The sequence below is a fragment of the Hyperoodon ampullatus genome, assembly GCF_949752795.1.
Source record: "Hyperoodon ampullatus genome assembly, chromosome: 4".
Lineage (NCBI taxonomy): Eukaryota > Metazoa > Chordata > Mammalia > Artiodactyla > Ziphiidae > Hyperoodon > Hyperoodon ampullatus.
This window is the reverse complement of record NC_136917.1, coordinates 118,546,429-118,569,044: the sequence shown is the minus strand read 5'-3', so window position 1 is coordinate 118,569,044 and position 22,616 is coordinate 118,546,429. Positions and strand designations below refer to the sequence as shown.

The window sequence follows — 22,616 nt, the reverse complement described above, 5'->3', positions numbered from 1 at the left end:
AACTCCAACACTGATTTAGTCTATCTTCCTATGACAGTTTTAAGTTTTATCACTATTCAGGCACTTTGTTGAGGAACACATGTACCCAGCAGCATCACTTTGACACCTTGTCAAACCTCTTTAGACTTTTACTGACTGTTAGCATTACCTTTTGCTACTCTGAAAATCAGGAATAATTCTGGCTTTATATATTTTTGGACCTTAAATTTTACTCATACATATTTTAAGTTTCTTATTCTCATAATTATTTTCCTCAGTTAATATAAAGTTTGAGCTCATGCTCTTATTCCATGTATTATTAAATTTTTCTAGTTTTGAGTAATTAAAATAATATTAACCTGAAATAAGAACTATTTGGCTCTGCAGATTTATATTTTAGTTTTAGAATTTTCCTGTTGCTTCTAGTTTTCAGTTTCTTTCTTCTTCTTCCGCTGACCTTAGTGAACAGAATAGGAACTCTGCTTTTCTCTCCCAAACTGATTTGTCTGAGGGTGTGATAATTGGTTCTTTACTTGAAACCAGGTCAGATTTGGGGTCTAGAAAACCCATTACCAGGCTTTTCCACCAACCCTCTCTGCTATCCTGCTGTAACGACACCACCAGCGAGCACAATAAGTTTCCTTTTTCTTCATGGTTGCAGAGTCAGTGGGTTTCCTTTACTGATGAACTTGTTAAAATTACTGACTCCAGTGGAGCTCAGACGGCATTCCAGAGATTGCATTATAAAGCTGAAAATACCTTTGGGTTCCCTGGTGCTTTGGATGAGAGATTTTTCCAACAGCTGCATCTCTGAGGATCAGCGTGACCTTTGCCATGTTAAATGTTCTGAAAAGCTACTGACAGAAGAAGCTAGCAATGCTGCTGGGTTTTCTTCTGCATCATCATCATTGCTACTGTATCCTAGATTAGTCTGTGCCTTTATTCAGATGAAGGGTGGTATGGGAAACATGCTTTATCTGTTCCCCATAGGTAGTGTCAGAGAGCAGATGTAGGTTAGCTCTTTTTGCCTGTGTTTTATACTTTACAAGTCACTTCATGTTCTTGAAATACTGCATCTAGTGGACATTTATTTGAAGTGAGCACCACCACCACCACAAAACACAATTAAGATACTTAAACCTGTGAACAGTTGTAGTCATCTCCTTCAGCGGCTTCTAGAAGCAGTATCTAATTGGCATGTGGAGATAGATTTGTTTATAATTTATAAATTTATTACTGTAATTAATAGATTCATTTATAAACAGTGATATTAATGAGCATTGTTATTACTTTTTCTCAAAAAGCAAATTCTGATTATTTGAAGAAGGTGAACTTAACACTTCTACCAGGCTTGGATTGAGTCAATCTAAATGCCATTTGGACAGGCCACTTGATTAGTAATGAAGCTTCAGGTATAAGTCTCTACCATGTTAAGCCCCCTCACAAGCTTGAAATAACTTGAGTATTGGTCAGTGCTGGTTTCATTGATAATGAACTATCGTTAAAGTAAATATGTCATAGCACAGGGAAGTGTAACAGTCTTCAGGTTAGTGTGCATTTCTTCCAATGTACAGCTTAAAGTAGGGGCGCAGCATGAAAGAACTGGTGCTGACTGGAGGAAGGCAGCAGCCTTAGAATCTAAACTTGATTTCTTATCAGGTTTTTACTGTTTTCTTCAAGCAACCTGAACGGTGCTTGCATCTTTTATCTCTTCATATGATCTGCTTTCTAGATGATTCCATACCCCCATGCATTTGCTTTCACTCTGGTGTGACTACCTTTTACTTTAGGTCTCTTCCTACCACCTCCATGCTCCTTCCTTTCACTCCTCCATTGCTGACCAAGGATCCTCAGCTTTACTGTTTGTTTCCCCATGTACATACTTAGGCCCATTCTTATATTTTTAACTTTGCACATCTGTAAACTTATAGAACTTACTGAAACATATTTCTTCACACTCATATTATATTCTTCAATCTGAATTATAGACTCATCTTTTAGAATGGACCAAAAGAATTTGAGGATCATTTTAATTAATTTAAAGATCATTTAAATGTATTTGCTTCTACACTCTTGCTTTGATTATGTTAATACATGTGTGACTTTTCATGATATACACTTGAATTTCACTCATTAATTTCTACCATGCTGAGAGGTTTTTTTTGTTTGTTTTTATTTATTTTTGGCTGCGTTGGGTATTCGTTGCTGCGCGTGGGCTTTCTCTAGTTGTGGCAGGCAGGGGCTACTCTTCGTTGCAGCGCACGGGCTTCTCATTGCAGTGGCTTCTCTTGTTGCGGAGCGTGGGCCCTAGGCGCGTGGGCTTCAGTAGTTGTGGCATGCGGGCTCAGTAGTTGTGGCTCGCAGGCCTTGTTGCACCATGGCATGTGGGCTCTTCCTGGACCAGGGTTTGAACCCGTGTCCCCTGTATTGGCAGGCGGATTCCTAACCACTGCACCACCAGGGAAGTCCCTGGAGAGTTATTTTTAATTAGGAATACTGAGGTTAGTATTTCTGGTTTTTAAAATTGCAACATTTGCAAATAGTGTTAAAAAACATTGAACACTAAATTTATGTAGGAATTATGAAGTCAATATATGATTTTCTATATTTACCAAAAATTAATTATAGTGATTTGTGGAAATTTTTTTTGTAAGCTATAAAAATATGTTTGATTGTCACTAAAAAATGGCACAGTGTGTTTCAACTTAACAGTGAGATTACAAGTTTAATTAAGGTAAATGTTTTTATTTAGAGTTCATGTTATTATTTTGAAGATGTTGCTTCAAAGGCTTGGTCTTGTAAATAACTGTAAAGTAGAAGTATTGGCAATAAACTAAAGACCTTAGGCCTTAAACTGGTTTATTTTCACCAGCTTACTTATTAGATTTAATTTTTATATGTATAAATAATTGAAACAGGAATACAATTTATATTATGTCAGTTTTATTGAAAAGTTAATATTTTTTTCAGGAATATTATTGGTAGCTTCGAAAAAAGCATGCTTGATACATTCATAGCATTTCACAAATAGCTAAAATTACATTTTAAAGAAAAAGAACTTCTGAAAAATGAGCTTTGAATCCTAATAGTTTCTCTGTAATAGAATGTTTTTATCTAGGGATTGGTACATACTAATGATTTTCTTCAAATTCTCTTTTTCCACCCACCAGCCAGGCCCACAACTCCTCTTTCTGTAGGCACCATTGTCCCACCTCCAAGGCCTGCTTCCAGACCAAAGCTTACTTCAGGAAAACTCAGTGGGATTAATGAAATAGTATGTACTCAGGTGTTTTTTTAAAATTATAACTGTTTTGATTTAATATGCAAATGATATTTCTCTGTATGTCCCTTTACTGCTAAATGCTTGGAATTTTCTACTCAAGTCTTCAAAGTACAGAAGAGTTTTCCCTGCTGATACTTCCTTCACTTCCCCATATTATCTCAGTGATCATACCTGTGGAGCAAGACGGTTGTTCAGGAGGAAAGAGATTTCCTGAGAAAGTTAGCACATTATAAAAATACAATTCAGTATCCATTGTTTCATAATTAAGAAGCAATTTTCATATAATTTTGCTTAAAGTCAAATATTAAGGAAAAAATGGTGGCCTGTTCTTAGACCTAGAAGTATAATGCCAGGGGAGTCCTGGTGGGCATCTCGTCCAGCTTTCTTTATTTTATACATAAGCAATCTGGAGTTCACATCACTTAATTGACTTGTAAAAGTACACATTGCTTAAAAAAAGAAAAAGGCATTGGTCTTCGAAAGTTGTCAGATAATGAAAGAAAATATATGGGTTCTATTCAGAGTCAGGCTCTCCCAAACCAGTCTTCTTTCCTTCAATCTGTTCTGGTTTACTTTCATCTTTCACTTGCCAGTTTAATTGCCAGAATTAAAATTCTAAATGTCAAGCTTAATCTTTTTCCCCTGATATACATCTACAGTGGTACACCTATAATCCACGTGGTTGAATGTTTTAGCTGAATCTACAAGACTCTTCATAAAGTTGACTCAACAACCTGCATTACCATACTAACTGTCCAGTTTTCTCCTCTTTGCAACCTAGGTTCCAGCCACTTGAAACTTTCCACTGTTCCCCAAACACATCATGCCCTTTTACGTATCCATGTCTCTTTCGTACTCCCTCTTGCCTGAAATGCCCCTCAATTTTCTATGTAGGAAACTGCTCTCTTTAAGACCCTGCTGCATATCACCACCTAGGTGAAGCCCTCTTTGATGGTTACTCCTCCTCTCCACCCCACAGTGGACTTAATCATCCTCTGTCATTCTCTTCCTTTACCTGTACACTTGCTCATGTTTCTTTTAGTAAATCGATCACATTGTATATAAAGTTGACCCACAGTCAGTTTTCCGTATCTATGGGTTCCACATCCACAGATTAAAAATATTGGGGAGGTGACATCCAGAAAGTTCCAAAAAGCAAAACTTGAATTTGCCACACACTAGCAACTGTTTACATAGCATTTGCATTGCATGTACAACTTTTTACATAGAATTTACATTGTATTAGGTATTGTAAGTAATCTAGAGATGATTTAAAGTGTAAGGGATGACTGTACTTTTTTTTTTTTTTTTAACGACTGTACTTTTTTTGTGTGTGCTTCCTTCACTGGACTATGCTTTAGCCAATTTCATATCCTTACTACTTTGCTAATGCCTTAATACTTTACATAATGCCTGTCACCTCATGTCCTGTACCACCTCCATCTGTATATTTCCACAGCCACATTTTACACCTTGCTGTGTTTTTCAACCTGCTGTCCCTAATAATGAGTCATCCAAAAGGCATTCTCTGGAACTAATACTTTAAAAATAATTAATTGGGGGCACAAGGGTTTACTAAGTGTAAAATATTGGGGGCAGTATAATCTAATTTTTTATAAAAGTGTATATCTATAAATTTATATTCATGCGATGTAGAGTTGAATAATTTTAGTGTATGAATGCTTATAGGGTTTTGTTGGTTGTTTTTCACCTTCTGTTTTTCATGTTCCTCAAATAGATGGGGACAGAAACAGTGTCTAATTCACTGCTTTGTATCTAGTACCCATGACCTGACACAGTATAGGCACTAAATAAATATTGCATTTACTTATAACTCTTATAAGCAGGAAAAGGTTGTCTTTAATTAGGCTCAATATTCCATATTCTAAAAATGAAACACCTCAGGAAGTGTTGCTAATGTATTATTGGAACAATTAGGAATTTGGAAGGAAAAAACCATTCACCAAAGTAAAAGATAAATGAATTGGAATCATATTTTTCATATTTGTTTTTATTTTTAACCAGAAAAGTGGGAAGACAGTAGAATTAAGATTTTCTCAAACCTCTGAATGGGGTAAACTTTCTCAATGAGGAAGCATTACAATGAATTATAAGGAAAATGTGCACAGATTTGTAAATGCCAAAAGTAAAGCAATATTTAGGAAGAAAATATTTGCATCAAATAAAGAAAAGGGTTAGGGAAAGCTCAGATAATACTAAGACCTCCCCAAACTAAATCAGGCAAAGCTAACAGACAACTCATAAAAGAGAAATGCCAATTTTATTTTTATCTCTGGAATTAGCTAAAAGTTTTTAAATTTTATTATTTTTCCTTCTTCTAAGGCTCATCTATTCATTGCTGGCAAGAGTGCAGAGAAATATTCTCATATATTTATAGGCAGTAGGGTAAAGTGAATTACCCAAATGGGAAGCAGTTTGGCGCTATGTATGAAAAGCCTTCATAATGTTTAACAGTTTAACTTCTGAGAATCTATCTTAAGCATACTTTTTGAAATACAGAAAAAGTTTTATATACAAAGATTCTCTTGACGGCATTATTTTAAAATAGCCTTTTCAGCTTTTAATATATTCTTGAAAATGATTTGACCTAGGCATCTCTAACTGTGAGTTTTAAGAAACACAATAAATTTGGTTTAGTATTTTAAAATTAATGTTCCTGATACCTAAAAATCTTTTCTGATAACTGGGGAATTGTTTTAGCATTTTGGTAAATGACATTTTGTTTTTAAGCCCAGGCCATTCAGCCCACCTATAACTTCAAATACCAGCCCACCTCCTGCTGCTCCGTTAGCCCGGGCAGAAAGTTCTTCCTCTATCTCATCTTCTGCGTCACTGAGTGCTGCCAATACTCCAGTAGGTAAGTGATTATCATAAATTACATGCAAAATTTAACATCCAGAATATGATCAGGCTGAGGGTAGTGAAGAATTAAGCATTAGACATTTTGGTTTTCTGGAAACACGCCTGGCATTATCAAACTAGCCACATTTTCCTTTTCTCTTTCACATTTTATATGATCTGAATAGAGAATTTTAACCATGATTAGCACTGTTAAGAATGCATCAAATGTATAAACTACTGACCAATATAAATAGTTGAAGGCAGAATATGATGCAGTACTTTCTACTGTGAATTGGTACTTACATTCCTAAGAAAATTTCTTTTAAAAACAACTGATTCAGTGAAAGGAAGGGGTTTTGTGCTTGCAGTGTGGTCCTGGGAACTGCAGCATCTGTCTGTATCACGTGGGAACTTACTAGAAATGCAGACCTTTTAAATCAGAAACTCTGGAGTGGGGCTAGCAATCTTTGAACAGGCTTTTTAGGCGATTCTGATGCATGTTGAGTTTAAGAATCCCAGCCCTAATTAAGCTGATTTAATTATACCTAATTTGATTTGTCAAAACTCACGAGAAATGGGTCTTTTGTATGTAGCCATTGTAAAAACGGCATGAGTGGTATAGGCTAAAATGAGATAAATGATTTGATTTCTAAATGTCTGAACATGATGTTACCATCTTATTTTATATACTTTTGTGAACATACTGTTTTTTCCATCTTCTGACTTTACGTAAACAATATATTCAATAAGTCTTTTTGTTTGCTGTAACAAGCACCTTATTCTTACATTTTGTTTGTATATGTGGTTTTGTTACCTTTTGTTTCCACAGAATCTGTATTTTAACCATAAAGAACATAGATGGGTCCTGTTAGAAATCAGGCAGGTCTGGGTAACCAAAATTGCTTTAGTTGTTTCCCATTATCTCCAGATTATTCGGAACGTTTTCTATTTGTGATGGAAACTTTAATTTTGATTAAGTTAGTACATATTTGTTTGTAGTTTGGGCCAGTGCTGGCAATAGGAGAACGACAAGTAGGTGACAGTGATGATGCAGGCAGGATGTGATGTAATGTGGATTTTATACGACAAAGTTTCTTTAAATCTTCCTAAAAATTTCTTTCTTTATTGTGATGTTTATTCAGTTCCCTGTTTAGATTTAAGTTTTTGATTCTTCTTGTTCTTGAAAGTATTTTCTTTTCCTGCAATATTTTGTTTTATTTAAATATGATAGAAGATGATAATTTGATTGGGACACTCTCTGAAATTGAAAAGCACTGTGAGACTTCACAAGGTATTGTATCGAAAGCAGATGTATGTGTTAACTAATGACCCTAAAGTGTATCTAAAATAGTCTGTTATCTAATTTTTCCTTTTCCAGCAATCTATGGTGTCTCAGAAATCAAGAATAACTCTAAGGTTTAACTATCTCAATTTTGTACTAATTATGTCCAGTTTCTATACAGGATCCATTGATAGCAGTGGATAAATTATAAAAACATACATTATTTTTGCATTATCTTCCATCTCCCTCCTGCTCTTCTCTCCTTAACATTAAGAAATATCAACAAATCTTACCTCTAAAGCTATTAGAAGCAGAGAAAAAGTGATTAGGAAAGAACCAGAAAGAATATGTCAGTTAAAAAAAAGAAACTATAATATAAAAACCACAAAGCAAAGGCTGTCAGTCATACGAAAACCATTCATACAGTGAGCTGAAGTTAGAAGCAAAGAGGTAGGAAATAGTTGGGAGTGAGTCCCTGTTTTTTACTCCTGAGCTGAAAGGAATTCCACAAAAATATTCACTGATTGTTACAAAGGTAGGTACCCTTTATTTCAGCTTTATGTCTCTGCATTTTCAAAACATACACAATTGTAAATATGCAACAATTAAACCAAAATTAGAGTGCATACTATCCTTATAAAGAAGAACATCCAAGGAATTTATTATTTCCAAAAAATGAGTTATTCTGAATAATATAGTATACATTTAGACTGTTTTAGGGACTTAAGCACATATTTCCTGTGTCAAACATTTTTTTGAAGGATGCATATACAATATGATCTTGGAAACAAAAATGGAATATACAAAAGGGTATATGCCAAAATGTTAAGTGGATTTTGAGTTTTTTTCCTAACTCTCCAATACTTTTTTCTTCTTGCCAATATTTCAGTAACAGGCTTAACAATTTACAGGGAAACTATTACAAGAATTCTCATTTTATATGCCCAAATTGGATAATTGAAAAGAATAACTTTGTAGGTTTCTTTTGATTTTTAATGTCAAAGTACTAGCAGACATTAATGTTACCCATGACTGTGTGTAGATATCCACTTGTGTAGGTTACCTAAGGGAAAAGATTAATTTCAGACTTAAGAGCATAGAATTTTCTCTAATAAAAGATTATTATAGCCTTCATCTTTCTCTGAAAATATGCTTTCCTGAATTTCTAGTGACCCTAGTATAGAATATATTTTTTAAAAAATTGAACTAATTTAGATTTACAGTGAAAATTTCCCACTGCACAAACATGTATTTGCATAGTTGTAATCACATATCCTAGAAACTACTGCCTCTTGATCAAGCCCTTAGCTTTCATTTAATTATCTCTCACCTGATCCAAACTTGAATCCCTGCCAAGTCATTTTTCTTTTCAATCCAGGATTCACTCTGTGTTCAGTGATCTTACAAAATGAAAAACACAATCATGTTTCTTTTAAACATTTTCAGTGGCTTTTAGTGCCAATAGGATAAAATTAAAGGTCTTCCGTGTCCTGATCTGGGTTATAAACACTTCTCCAGATACATTTTCATGTCCTTTCATTGTTGCAGCCCATCACCCACAAAGTATGTTCCCACTTTGCAGAAAAAACTACTTGTGGTTCAAAAAGGCACCATTTCTTTCATGCCTCTTTGGCAAAGTGTCTGGCATATATTGGTGGTTAGTAGATACTAGCTGTTGTGATTTTGTGAATACATTTTATTATTGAGTTTATTTTCATATGAAATTTTAAGTTGTCTTGTTTGGGAGAGTTTACTTTTCCCAGTGGCCTAGAAACAGCAGTTCCTGTTTCTGTGTATTTTTAATCACTGAGTCATTTTTTTTTAAAACTATGAAGAACCTTCTAAATCAGAATTCTTCAAAATCTTGAACAGTACAGAATCTCCTGGCCTCTAAATGTAACAAAGGCTCTTTCTCACTATTTGTAGGAGCCCAGGTTTAGTTGTGAGGCAAAGAAAGCTAGTACTGATTTTTGTTAGAATTAATAATACTCTAGGTATCTCAAAAGTAACTCACATCTGAAATAAAAATATCTGATGGCTATGAACATGGTGTAACATTTATGTAACAAAAAACATACATTCAAATTTCAGAGATAAATGAATAACCTAGGTCAACATATTTTTCTTTAAATAAGAATGAATAATCATAACTACCCAATTGACTTATTTTTACAAAATTTCATCATATATTGTATATTAAATGAAATGCTCCACTTTCCAATCGATAACAATAATGGTAAGGCATAAATGGAGAGAGTACATTTGTAAAGAAAAAAAAAAGGCAATGCACTATTTTAAGGGATTTGTCTGTTATGAAATAAACCAGATACTTAGGTTTTAAAAAACACCTGAACATATACAGTAAATTTGTTAACATTTTATTATGCTTTTAAAACACTGCTCTTTCTATGATTTGATTCTAAAGGTATCATACTGAGTTAACTTTATGTCAGGAATGTTACCTCAAAATGATGTTATTAGTCATATCTATCTAGGAAAGGTAATATGGGAATATAATACAAGCATAAGACAAAGAAGAGGTAAAGGAGAATTACAGTAATAATGAGTAGTGCATGATTACATAACACTGCTCATTTAGAAATAGCTAATGTATAGAAATACCTTAAATAGAAAAATCCAGTTTAATGACCTTACGTATGTGAATTAGTAGAACCTGAAAGAATTTAGTATCTGAATGGTTTTGAAGCCATATTTTAGTAATTTTAGCTCTTCAGGTGAAGGGCTTTTTCCTTCTGACATTCCTTAACCCAACCCTTCTTTGTCATTCTATTTAAAATTGAAGTCACTGTGACATATTTTCCTGATTTGTTTTTATTTGTCCAACTTGTTTTATGCTCCATTTTTAAACCAGATTTATACTTGGGGCATCTTTGAAACCAGTAATAGAGTCACTTGTGACAAGCTAATATTTTGAGTCTACTCTGTCTTGGTATTTAATAAATATCTTTCTATAGGATTTAACAAATGAATTGTATTTATTCTAGGTGTGTCACGAGGTCCCAGTCCTGTCAGCCTTGGAAATCAGGACACCTTACCTGTGGCAGTCGCCCTTACAGAATCTGTTAATGCCTACTTTAAAGGGGCAGATCCCACCAAGTTAGTTTTTAAAAGATACGTGTGTATGTGTGTGTGTGTTTCAGAGGCAGGGGGCTTGGTGGTAAATTTTAAGAGTTACATTTTGATTCTCTATTAGAGTTTTCTATTACTTGTTTACCTGCTTTTTGCTATCAATTATAGTCATTTAGATATTGTCTTTCAAATTTAAGAAGTCACTATTATCAGTAGTGATGGCTTTTTTCTAAGTTTATGTACATTTTTGCCCAGGCTTTATGACCAATATGACACATCTGTTGTTTGACATGTCCGTAGAACAGAATTGTGGCAGCTGACGTAGATGGGGATAGAACTCTGAATCTTGGCCTAATGTTTATCTTTGGTGAAAGTGTGATGTTTGCAAGAGAGACCTAGAGTGCATGTCTATTATAGGAGACTCTTGAAGGATTGGTTTAACCTCCTTCTATTAAGAAAATGATCTTTGGGTGAATGACCACCCTTATTTTTCTTACTTTTTTTTGAATTTTATTTTATTTTTTCATACAGCAGGTTCTTATTAGTTATTTATCTTATACATATTAGTGTATATATGTCAATCCCAATCTCCCAATTCATCCCACCACCACCACCCCACCCTTACTTTTCATGTATAACATTATTCATTCATTAAATATTTGAGTGCTTAATATGTGTAAGACTGTTATAAGCTTGCATTGTTGTGAAAGTTTCTTAGTTTTCACTTGAGATAATGCAAGCTCTGTAGAGAAGAACTTCTGTTTACTAAAGTACCTTCAGCACTTACAACAGAGTCTTACACATAGTAAGCGCTCAAATATTTGATGAATGAATAATGTTACTTAGGAAAAGGAGAGGTATTGATATATGCTACGAAGAAAAATAAACCAGGGTAAGGGGATAGACAGTTACAACAGAGGGCTACTATTTTAGGTAGAATGATCAGTGAAAGCCTTCTTGAGGTTGTTTTTGAAAGACATTGTGGGAGGAGCAAGCCATGCAGATAGGTGAGTGAAGAGCATTCCAGTAAGTGTAAGGGACTGAGGTAGAAGCATGCTTGGCATAGTCAAGAAACAGCAAAGAGAACCATGTCACTGAGTAGGAGTAAACAAGGAAGAAAGTAGTCAAAGATAAGTCCACAGAGGGAACAGATCAGGCTGGGCATTGTGGACCATGATAAGGAGTTTGGAATTTATTGTGGGTGAGGTGGGAAGCAAGTAGAGGCTTTTGAGTAGAGGAGTGATGAGGTTACTTATGTTTTTGAAGTAGCACTCTGCCTGCTATATGGAGAATAAACTAGAAGGAGCCAGAGTAGATGCAGAGAGAAAGGGTTAACCACTGAAGTCCAGGTGAGAGCTGATGGTGACTTGTATAAGGGTATTAGCAGAAGAGATCGTGAGTAGTAATGAGATTCTGAATGTATTTTGAAAACAGAGTTGTCAAGATTTGTTGAGGGAGTAGATTGTTAAATTTGAAGTACTTATTAAGACAATTTAGTGGGGATGTTGAGTTGATGATAGTTGAATACATGATTCTGGAGTTCAGAGATAGATAGATAGGTCCAGGCTAAAATATTTGGTAGTCATTAATTTGTACATGATACTTAAAGCCTGGGGCATTAGGGTGTAGAGAAGAGATCTGATGAGAACTTAAGTCCTGGTCCCCTTCAGTGTTTAAAAACAGGAGGATGAGAATCATCCAGCAATGGAGTTTGGGACAGCAAGCAACAAGAGAGGTGAGAAGAGAGCCAGTAGAGCAGAGTCCCAGAAACTAAGTGAATAAACCCTTTCATGAAAGAAGGTGTGAAGCTGTATCTGATGCTATCGTCAGGTCAAGAAAAATAGATCGTTAACCACATGAAGGTCATTAATGACCTTCACAAGAGTAGCTCTAGTAGACTGCTTCGAGGGCGCTCAGGAGCAGGAGATGATGCAAATACAGACAACTGTATTTGGAGAGCGCAAATGTTAGGCAATTCTTTTAGGGTATTTTGCTCTAAGTAGAAGCAGAGAAACAGGGTGGTAGCAGGAGAGAGATGGGAGAATCAGAGGAGGCCTTTATTAATTTTAGTTTTTGGGTTTTTTAAAGATGATATACATTTCAATACGCTAATGGGGAAAATCCAATATTTATGGAAAAAACTGAATGTGCAGGAAAGGGGACAATTGCATGAGTGAAGTCCTTCAGTATGTAAGAGGAGATGTGCTTCAGTACAGTTAACCTTAGGGGCATAGACTGGTTATCTGTTGAAACAGGAGGGAAGGCAGAAGGTATGGATGCCTTTAGAGTCAGGGAGATTAGGATTTTAGTAGTGAGAGTATGAGGAAGTTCTTTTCTGATTTCATTTCATCTGTAAAATTTAAAGGAAAGTCATTGACTTAAGGTGGGGGAGGGAATTTTGCAGGTTAGAGTTAGAGGAGAAAGGAGAAGGTATGAAAAGAGCTAGGGAATGTAGTAGAATTTCCAGGTAATACTAAGGGGGCCTAACTGAGAGTTTTGGCTATATTTATATGTTTTTCTCTAGTCATGTTCAGCCATATAGATGTAGGTGAGGAGCTGGATTTAGCTAAGACTGTGTTTTGCCAAACAAGCATAGTCAAGTGAGAGAGAACCAAGGGGAGGGTTTATGCAAAGGAGTATGTATATTGATGGACCATGAAGTCCCAAGATAGGGGGAAATGAGGATATGAAGGAAGAGTGAAGATTAGTGGAAAAGGTGGTAGGAACAATGGATTATGGAAGTTTTTGATGAGATTGGAGATGCAGTACTAGACAGAATGAGTTGGAGAAGTAGGAAGAAACTATCCGATGAGTGGGGAATCTGAGATGATGGAGGGACTGAAGTATGGCTGAGGTAGGCTGGAAGGCAGGATCATTGAAGGCAAGGGGCTGAAGAACTAGGTGACCAAGGTGTTGAAAGGATTATCTGTGTGGATATTGAAATCACTAAAAATTTATGATAGGAGTAGTTGGGCAGAGACAAACTGACAGTGGGCCAGGAGCTCTAATTTTCAGAAAATGAAAGGGAATGTTGAAGATGACTTGGAGGGTTGGGATAGCGAGTAGTATAATCTGATGGTGTGAGTTTCAGATGAAGCTGGTGGTTTTTCAGAAGGAAGAAGGAATATAGAGTTGTAAGAGGCAATGAGAAGCAAGGAGGACATCTACCACTGCCACCATCAGGCCCAGTGCTTTGTGGGGTTTGGAGGAAAAATAGCTACAGCTGGGGTCAGTGTTACCAGGGAAACAATGTCCTTATGAGACAGCCAGGGATGGTTTTGGCAAACAAGTGAAGGAGTATTATCAGTGTGCTTCCATTTGTGTTTGGAATTTAATTCTAGGAAAAACTGGTGTTAGATGAATATATCATTTCACATAGAATCATTTTTTATAATTGAAAAAATAATTCATGGTAATTATGATAAAAGGCTATATATATAAATAAAGCCCTTTTAAAACTAAATATGCTTTAAATGGAGGTTAAAATGCCTTATTTAAACTATTTAAATTTTTCAAAATGCCTACTTTCAGGTGTATTGTGAAGATCACTGGTGACATGACAATATCATTTCCAAGCGGAGTTATTAAAGTCTTCACTAGTAATCCATCCCCAGCTGTGCTCTGCTTCAGGGTGAAAAATATCAACAGACTAGAACAAATTCTTCCAAATGCACAACTTGTGTTCAGGTTTGTGTACTTTTCAGTTTTTTTTTAAATTTTTTGGCCACACTGGGGGGCAATATGGAGTCGTAGTTCCCTGACTAGGGATCGAACCTGTACCCCTGTGGTGGAAGTTCACAGTCTTAACCACTGGACCACCAGGGAAATCCCCAGGTTTGTATACTTTTGTTTTGAAGGTGAAATTTCTTTTTAAGAAATTTTTTCTTTCTTCTTCAAAGCAACAGAAATTCAATTTGAAGACAATATCACAATTATTTATTATGATTAAATAGGATTCTGCTGTCTTTGTTGTTTGTGCTAGTGGTGGTAGTAGTCATTGTTAAATCCTTCTCTACTGTACATCTTCTCATCTTTTAGGCAGCTTTCTGCTATGTTCCATTCTTTATCCCCTAAGTTTAGTTTTACTTCATCCCATCTTTTGGTTCATTTCTACTGGTCTTTGCCAGGTCACCAAATTACTACAGAGAGGCATAGGATAAAGATAAATAAATAAATATGAAATAATAAATAATAATGAAAATATTTCTTATACATACAGTGATCCATCACAATGTGATTCTAACACAAAAGATTTTTGGATGAACATGCAAGCTCTTACTATCTACCTCAAGAAGCTATCAGAGCAAAATCCAGCTGCTTCTTATTATAATGTAGATGTATTAAAGTATCAGGTGAGTGTCATATTATAAAAATCCTTAATTAAAATATTAACAAACAGAATCTTGCATATCATTAAATGAATAATATGTCATGGCCAAATGAAGTTCATTCGAGCAATGCAAGGATGTTTCAAAATCAAAAAATCTGTTAATAAGCCTATGGAGATTTTGGCCAATTTGATCAAATCCACCATCTATCTATTACCAATTAAAATACTGAGCAAATATAAATATATGAATGTCCTTCACCTGAAAAGACCAGCATATCAGTCTTAATAATGAAATACCTAAAGCATTGAAAGTCAGCAAAGTCATTATTCCTGTTAGTGTATAAGGTTTTTCTGGATGTGTTAGTACAGTTAGACAGGAGAATAAAATAAGTGGTGATAAATATTGGAAAGGAAGATATAAAAATAATATTTATTACAGGTGACATATTTCTGGAAAACTCAAGAGAATCAACTGAAAAACTGATGCAGGAGAATTTAGCAAAGTGGTCATTTAAAAAATTAATATAAAAATTAATGGCTTTCAAAACAACCAGTTAGGAAAACTAATGGAGAAAGATATTCACAATAAAAAAACTAATTAGAGCTGGAGAGGTAGTCCAAGATGGTATAGGAAGATCCTGATCTCACCTTCTCCCATGGATACACCAACATGGCGTATATACAGATACATGTGGAACAATTCCCTCTGAAAGGGACCTGAAAGATAGCTAAACAGCTCCTTCACATCAGCCAATGAGAAAAGGGCCACACTGAGGCGAGTAGGAGAGGCTGAGACACGGTCTCACCATAAGCCTCAACCCCATCATGGCAACCCACCATCTGGATGGAACTCACAAATCTGGAGCCTCTCCCTGAGGAACAAAGAGTTTGTAACCCGCATGGACACCCCAGCTTTTGAGACCTACACTTGATAGACGAGTCCCTAAAACATCTGGCTTTGAAAACCAGTGGAGCTCGTATCCACAAGAACCAAAGGGCTGTAGGGATCTGAGAAACGGCTTTAAAGGGCTTGCATGCAAACTCAAGCACCCTAAGTCCTAGCATACAAGCGGCCATTTGAGAAGTGCACAGACTATATGTGAAAGAGATTCATTTGCTGGTCTTAAAGCATTGGCTTGAGGGGCCAGGGCATGTTGAGATACTCTCCAGGGAATGAGGTGCTGGAGGGCACCTCTTTTACTTGCTCCATCTACTTTGCTAAAGCCAACAGGCACCACTTTATTTATTTATTTTTTTTTACTATAGACTTTTTCTCTTGGTGGGTGCCATCTTTACACTCCAACCAGTGGGCTCTCCCTCTCTCATGCTAAAGCTGGCTTTTTATTCAAGACCTCTTTCCCCCTTCCTCAGTGGGTGTCATCTTTGCACTTCTTCTGTGACACCAGTATCTCCAAGAAGGGAGTTTTTGTAGATGTTTGGTGCCCCAGTTTTTGAAGCTGCAGCCCAGGGGACACCCTTGATCTCCTGGCTCTGGAGGCCAGGGGAGCTTGCATTTCTGGGTCCCACAGGACTATAACAATCAGTGAGACAGTTTTTGGCAGGCTACTGCCCCCAGGGCGATGCACAGAAAGCAGACTGAAAAACACCCATAGTGTTTCTGTGAAAGAGACCCATGTGCTTGGCCTGGAGCAGCAGCCTAAGGGGCAGGCTTCAGGTCTGACACACATCTAGGGGTCTACAGATATGCTTTTAGGGAACATAGGCTAGGGGAATGCAGTCAATTCACTCTCCCTCTGCCTTGCTACAGTTCACCAGTATCTCCCAGAAAGGAACTTATACACTCGTCTAGAGCCCTGATTTTTATGACTGTCACCCAGGGGACACCTCCAGATCATCTGATCTGGTGGCCAGCAGGGCTAACATTTGTATTCAGTCCCACAGAACTATATGTATTTGCATACTTTAAAAGCTGCTGCTGGGCTTCCCTGGTGGCGCAGTGGTTGAGAGTCCGCCTGCCGATGCAGGGGACACAGGCTCGTGCCCCAGTCCAGGAAGATCCCACATGCCGCGGAGCGGCTGGGCCCGTGAGCCACGGCCGCTGAGCCTGCACGTCCGGAGCCTGTGCTCCGCAATGGAAGAGGCCACAACAGTGAGAGGCCCGCGTACCGCAAAAAAAAAAAAAAAAGAAAAAAAAGCTGCTGCCTGAGGGTCTAGCTTCCTAGTCAGTCTGAATCTATGTGCTGGCAGATTTCCTGCTTTGAAACACTGACAGGTCTTGGCACACCCTTGACAATTAGGAGTTATTAAATATAAAATAGGCTGCTTGGACAATCAGAGAGGTTTGAGAGGCAACCAAGAGCTAAGGCGAGGTTGAACAATAAGGTTCATCTCCTACACGAGGTTACTCTTTCAAGACTGGAAGGGGTGGCTATTTCATCTAATACAAAGAAGCGCAGAAAATCAAGTAAAATGAGGAAACGAATATATTCTAAAAGAACAAGATAAAACCTTAGAAAAGCACCTTAACGAAACAGAGATAAGTAATTTACCTTATAAAGAGTTCTAAGTAATGGTCATAAAATGCTCACCTCACTTGGGAGAAGAATGGATAAACACAGTGAGAACATCAACAAAGAAACAGAAAACATAAGAAAGTAACAAATAGAAGTCACTGGGCTGAAGAATACAATAACTGATCTGAAATATATACTGGAGGGGTTCAACAGCAGACTAGATGAAGCAAAGAAAGGATCAGTGAACTCAAAGACAGGGCAGTGGAACTCACCTAATCAGAACAGCAAGAAGAAAAAAGAAATTTAAAAAGCGGAGATAGCTTACAGGACTTAATGGGACAACATCAAGCAAACTAACATACACATTATAATGGTCCCAGAAGGAGAATAGAGGTAAAGGGACTGAAAACTTACTTGAAGAAATAATGGCTGAGAACTTCCCTAACCTGGGGAAGGAAACAGACATCCAGATCCAGGAAGCCCAGAGAGACCCACACAAAGACACATTATAATTAAAATGTCAAACGTTTAAAAAAAGAATCTTAAAAGCAGCAAGAGAAAAACCAAGGGAGCTCTCATAAGACCATCAGCAGACTTTTCAGCAGAAACTTTGCAAGCCAGAAGGGATATATTCAAAGTAAACTTCTAACGAAGGATACTCTACCTGGCAGAGTTATTGCTCAGAATTGAAAGAAAGATAAGGAGTTTCCCAGGCAAGCAAAACCTAAAGGAGTTCATCACCAATAAACCAGCCTTACAAGAAATGTTAAAGGGACTAATTTGCTGAAAAGGGTGCCAATTAGTAACAAAAGTATGAAAGTATAAATCTCACTGGTAAAGGTAAATATATAGTAGAGGTAGTGGATTAATCACAGAGTAAAAATAGTAAAAGGATAAAAGACAAAAACAGTAAAAATAACTCCAATAATTAGTGAAGGGATACACAAGATAAAAAGGTGTAAAATGTGACATCAAAAACAGAAAACAGAGGGGGAGTAAAAATGCAGACCTTTAGAATGATTCAAACTTACATTGTTTGCAGCTTAAAATGGACTGTTATGTAGGTTGTTATATGTAAGCCTCATGGTAACAACCAAGCAAAAACCTATAGCAGATACACAAAAGATAATGACAAAGAAATTAACCATTCCACTAAAGAAAGTTATCAAACCACAAAGAAAGAGAACAGAACAGCCAGAAAATAATTAACAATATGCAGTGAATACATACCTGTCAATAATTATTTTAATTGTAAATGGACTAAATTCTTCAATCAATAGAGTGGCTGAATGGATTAAAAAAATAAGACCTATTTATATGCTGCCTATAAGATGCTCCCTTCAGATGTAAGGACACACACAGAATGAAAGTTGAAGGGATGGAAAAAGCTGTTCTGTGCAAACAGAAACCAAATGAAAGCTTGGGTAGCTATACTTACATAAGAAAAACATAGACTAAAACAGAGACTGTAATAAGAGACAAAGAAGGGCATTACATATTGATAAAGGTGTCAATCCAACAAGAAGATGTTTAACATTTGTTAATAATTACGCACCCAAAAAATAATAATAATTATGCACCCAACATAGGAGCACCTAAATACATAGAGCAAATATTAAGAGACCTACCTAAAGGGAGAAATAGACAGCAATACAGTAATAGTAGGGGACCTTAATACCCACTTTTATTAATAGATAAGTTATCCCAACAGAAATCAATAAGGAAACATCAACCTTATATGACATGTTAGACCAGATGGACTTAACAGATATACAGAAAACATTCCATTCAAAAGCAGCAGAGTGCACATTCTTCTCAACTGCATATGGAACATTTTCCATGATCATATATTAGGTTAAAAAACAAGTCATAATAAATTTAACATTGGAGTCATATCAAGCATCTCTTTTAGGACCACAGTGGTATGAAACTAGGTATCAGTTACAAGAAGAAGACTGGAAAAATCACAAATATGGATAGATTAAACAGTATGCTACTGAGTAACCAACGGGTCAATGAAGAAATCAAAGGAGAAATCAAAAAATACTTTGAAAAAAATGAAAATGGAAATACAACATACCAAAAATTCATGGGATGCAGCAGAAGCATTTCTAAGAGGGAAGTTCATAGTGATACATGCCTACCTCAAGAAACAAGAATAATCTCAAACAACTTAACATTACACCTCAAGTAACTAGAAAAAGAAGAGCAAACGGAGCCCAAAGTTAGTTGAAGGAAAGTAATAACAAAGATCAGAGCTGAAATAGAGACTAAAAAGATCAATGAAACTAAGAGCTGGTTCTTTGAAAAGGTAAACAAAATTGACAAACCTTTATCTAGACTCACCAAGAAAAAAGGAGGGCTCAAATAAAACCAGAAATGAAGGAGGAGCTGTTAATAACTGATACCACTGAAATACAGAGATTCATAAGATACTACTATGAACAATTATATGCCAACAAATTGCCAACAACCTACAAGAAATGGATACATTTCTAGGAACATACGGTCGGCTTTCCAATACTGAATCATGAAGAAGTAGAAAATATGAATAGATTACTAGTAAGGAGATATGAATCCGTAATCAGAAACCTTCCAACAAACAAAAGTCTGGGATCAAATGGTTTCACTACCAAAGTCTACCAGACACTAAAAGAATTATAGCAATTCTTCTCAAACTCTTCCCAAAAAATAGAAAAGGAGGGAACACTTCCAAACTCATTTTATGAGGCCAGCATTACCCTGATACCAAAACCAGACAAGGACACTACAAGAAAAAATTACGGGCTGATATCCCTGATGAACATAGATGCAAAAATCCTCAACAAAATATTAGCAAACAAACTGCAACAATACATTAAAAGGGTCATACACCATGATCAAGTGGGATTTAGTCCAGGGATGAAAGGATGGTTTGACATCCAGAAATCAAGCAACGTGATACACCACATTAACAAATGAAGATGAAAATCGTATGATCATCTCAGTGGATTACAGAAAAAACATTTGACAAAATTTAAACATCCACTTATGATGAAAACTCCCAACACAGTGGGTATAGAGGGAACATACCTCAACATAATAAATGCCATATATGACAAGCCTATAGCTAATATGCTCAGTGGTGAAAATCTGAAAGATTTTCTTCTAAGATCAGGAACAAGACAAGGATGCCTACTCTCACCACTTTTATTCAACATAGTATTAAAGTTCTAGCCAGATAAATCAGGCAAGAAAAAGAAAAGGCATCCAAATTAGAAAGGAAGAAGTAAAATTGTCACTCTTTGCAGATGACATATGTAGAATACCTTTAGACTCCATAAGAAAAAAAACTCAGAATACTGAATAATAAATGAATAAACTGAATAATAAATGAATTCAGTAATGTTGCAAAATACAAAATATATAAAAATCTGTTGTGTTTCTATATACTAATAATGAACTAGCAGAGGAAATTAAGAAAATGATCCCATTTACAATTGCATCAAAAAGAATAAAATACTTAGGAATAAATTCAACCACAGAGGTGAAAGACCTGTACACTGAAAACTATAAGACAGTGATGAAAGAAATTAAAGACAAAACTAAATGAAAAGATACTCCATGCTCATCGATAGAATTAAAATTGTTAAGATATCCATACCACCCAAAGCAATCACAGGTTTAATGCAAAAACTGTTAAAATTCCATTGGCAGTTTTTCACAGGAATAGAATAAACTATCCTAAAATTTGTATGGAATCACAAAAGACCCCAAATAGCCAAAGCAATCTTGAGAAAGAACAAAAAGTTAGAGGCATCATGCTCCCTGATTTCAAACCATATGACATAGGTATAGTAAGCAAAAGATGGTATTGGCAAAAAAATAGACACATAGATCAATGGAACAGAATAGAGAGTTCAGAAATAAACCCACACATACATGCTCAATTAATTTATGACAAAAGGAGCCAAGAATAAATAAACATTGGGGAAAGGACAGTCTCTTCAATAAACAGTATTGGGAAGATGTTAAAAAAAAATAGTATTGGGAAAACTAAATAGCCACATGCAAAAGAATGAAACTAGACTACTGTATTACACAAAAATTGACTCAAAGTGGATTAAAGACTTGAATGCAAGACCTGAAACCCTGAAACTCATAGAAGAAAACATAGGTGGTAAGGTTCTTAACATCAGCCTTGGTGATCATTTTCTGGATTTGACTTCAGAAGCAAAGGCAACAAAAGCAAAATTAAACAAGCAGGACTACATTAAACTAAAAAGCTTCTGCACGACAAAGAACATCAACAAAACGGAAAGGCAATGTACTGAATGGGAGAAGATTATTTGCAAACAATATATCTGACAAGGGGTTAATATCCAAAATATATAAAGAACATACAACTCAATAGCAAAACAAACAATCTGATTTTAAAAGTGGACAGAGGATCTTTATAGACATTTTTCCAAAGAAAACATACAGATGGCCAAAAGATACATGAAAAGTTGCTCACCATCACTGATGATCAGGAAATGCAAACCAAAACCACAATAAGCTGTCATCTCACACCTGTGAGAATGGCTGTCATCAAAAAGACAAGGATGTAGAGAAAAGGGAGCCCTTGTGCACTGTTGGTGGGAATGTAAATTGATGTAGCCACTATGGAAGACACTTTGGAGGTTCCTCAAAAAATTAAACATAGAACTACCATATGATCCAGCAGTTCCGCTTCTGGGTATTTATCCGAGGAAAATGAAAATACTAACTTGAAAAGATTTTTGGACCCCAGTGTTCATTGCAGTGTTATTTACAGTAGCCAAGATATGGAAAAACCCAAATGTTCACCAATAAATGAATGGATAAAGAAGATTTGCTGCATATATACAATGGAATACTATTCAGCGAAGGAAACCTTGCCATTTGCAACCACATGGATGGACCTTGAGGGCATTATGCTAAATGAAATGAGTCAGAAAGGGAAGACAGAGATCATATGATCTCACTTATGTGTGGAATCTAAAAAACAAACAAACCAGACCAAGTTCATAGGTACAGAGAACAGATTGGTGGTTGCTAGAGGCGCAGGGGGTTAGGAGTGGGTGAAATGGATGAAGGGGGTCAAAAGTTAGACTATTGGTTATAAAATAAATAAGTGATGGGGATGTAATGTACAGCATGGTGTCCAAAGTTAATAATACTGTATTGCATATTTCAAAGTTGCTAAGAGTATATTTTAAAAGTTCTCACCACAGGAAAAAAAATACTTTGTATGTATGGTGACAGAGGGTAACTAGACTTACTGTGGTGATCATTTCACAATGTATATAAATATCA

The 22,616-nt window shown here is 36.0% G+C and overlaps 1 protein-coding gene across 1 annotated transcript in view; it reads left to right on the top strand.

Moving 5' to 3' along the window:
- FCHO2 (FCH and mu domain containing endocytic adaptor 2) overlaps positions 1-22,616 on the top strand; it is a gene marked incomplete at its 5' end in the record, with an annotated part of 111,858 nt that overhangs the window by 80,322 nt on the left and 8,920 nt on the right. The window contains 5 exons of the mRNA XM_079703345.1: positions 3,150-3,253; positions 6,014-6,140; positions 10,412-10,523; positions 14,028-14,183; positions 14,716-14,848. Of these exons, the coding sequence (XP_079559471.1) occupies positions 3,150-3,253; positions 6,014-6,140; positions 10,412-10,523; positions 14,028-14,183; positions 14,716-14,848 (632 nt within the window). The remainder of the gene's footprint in view (positions 1-3,149; positions 3,254-6,013; positions 6,141-10,411; positions 10,524-14,027; positions 14,184-14,715; positions 14,849-22,616) is intronic.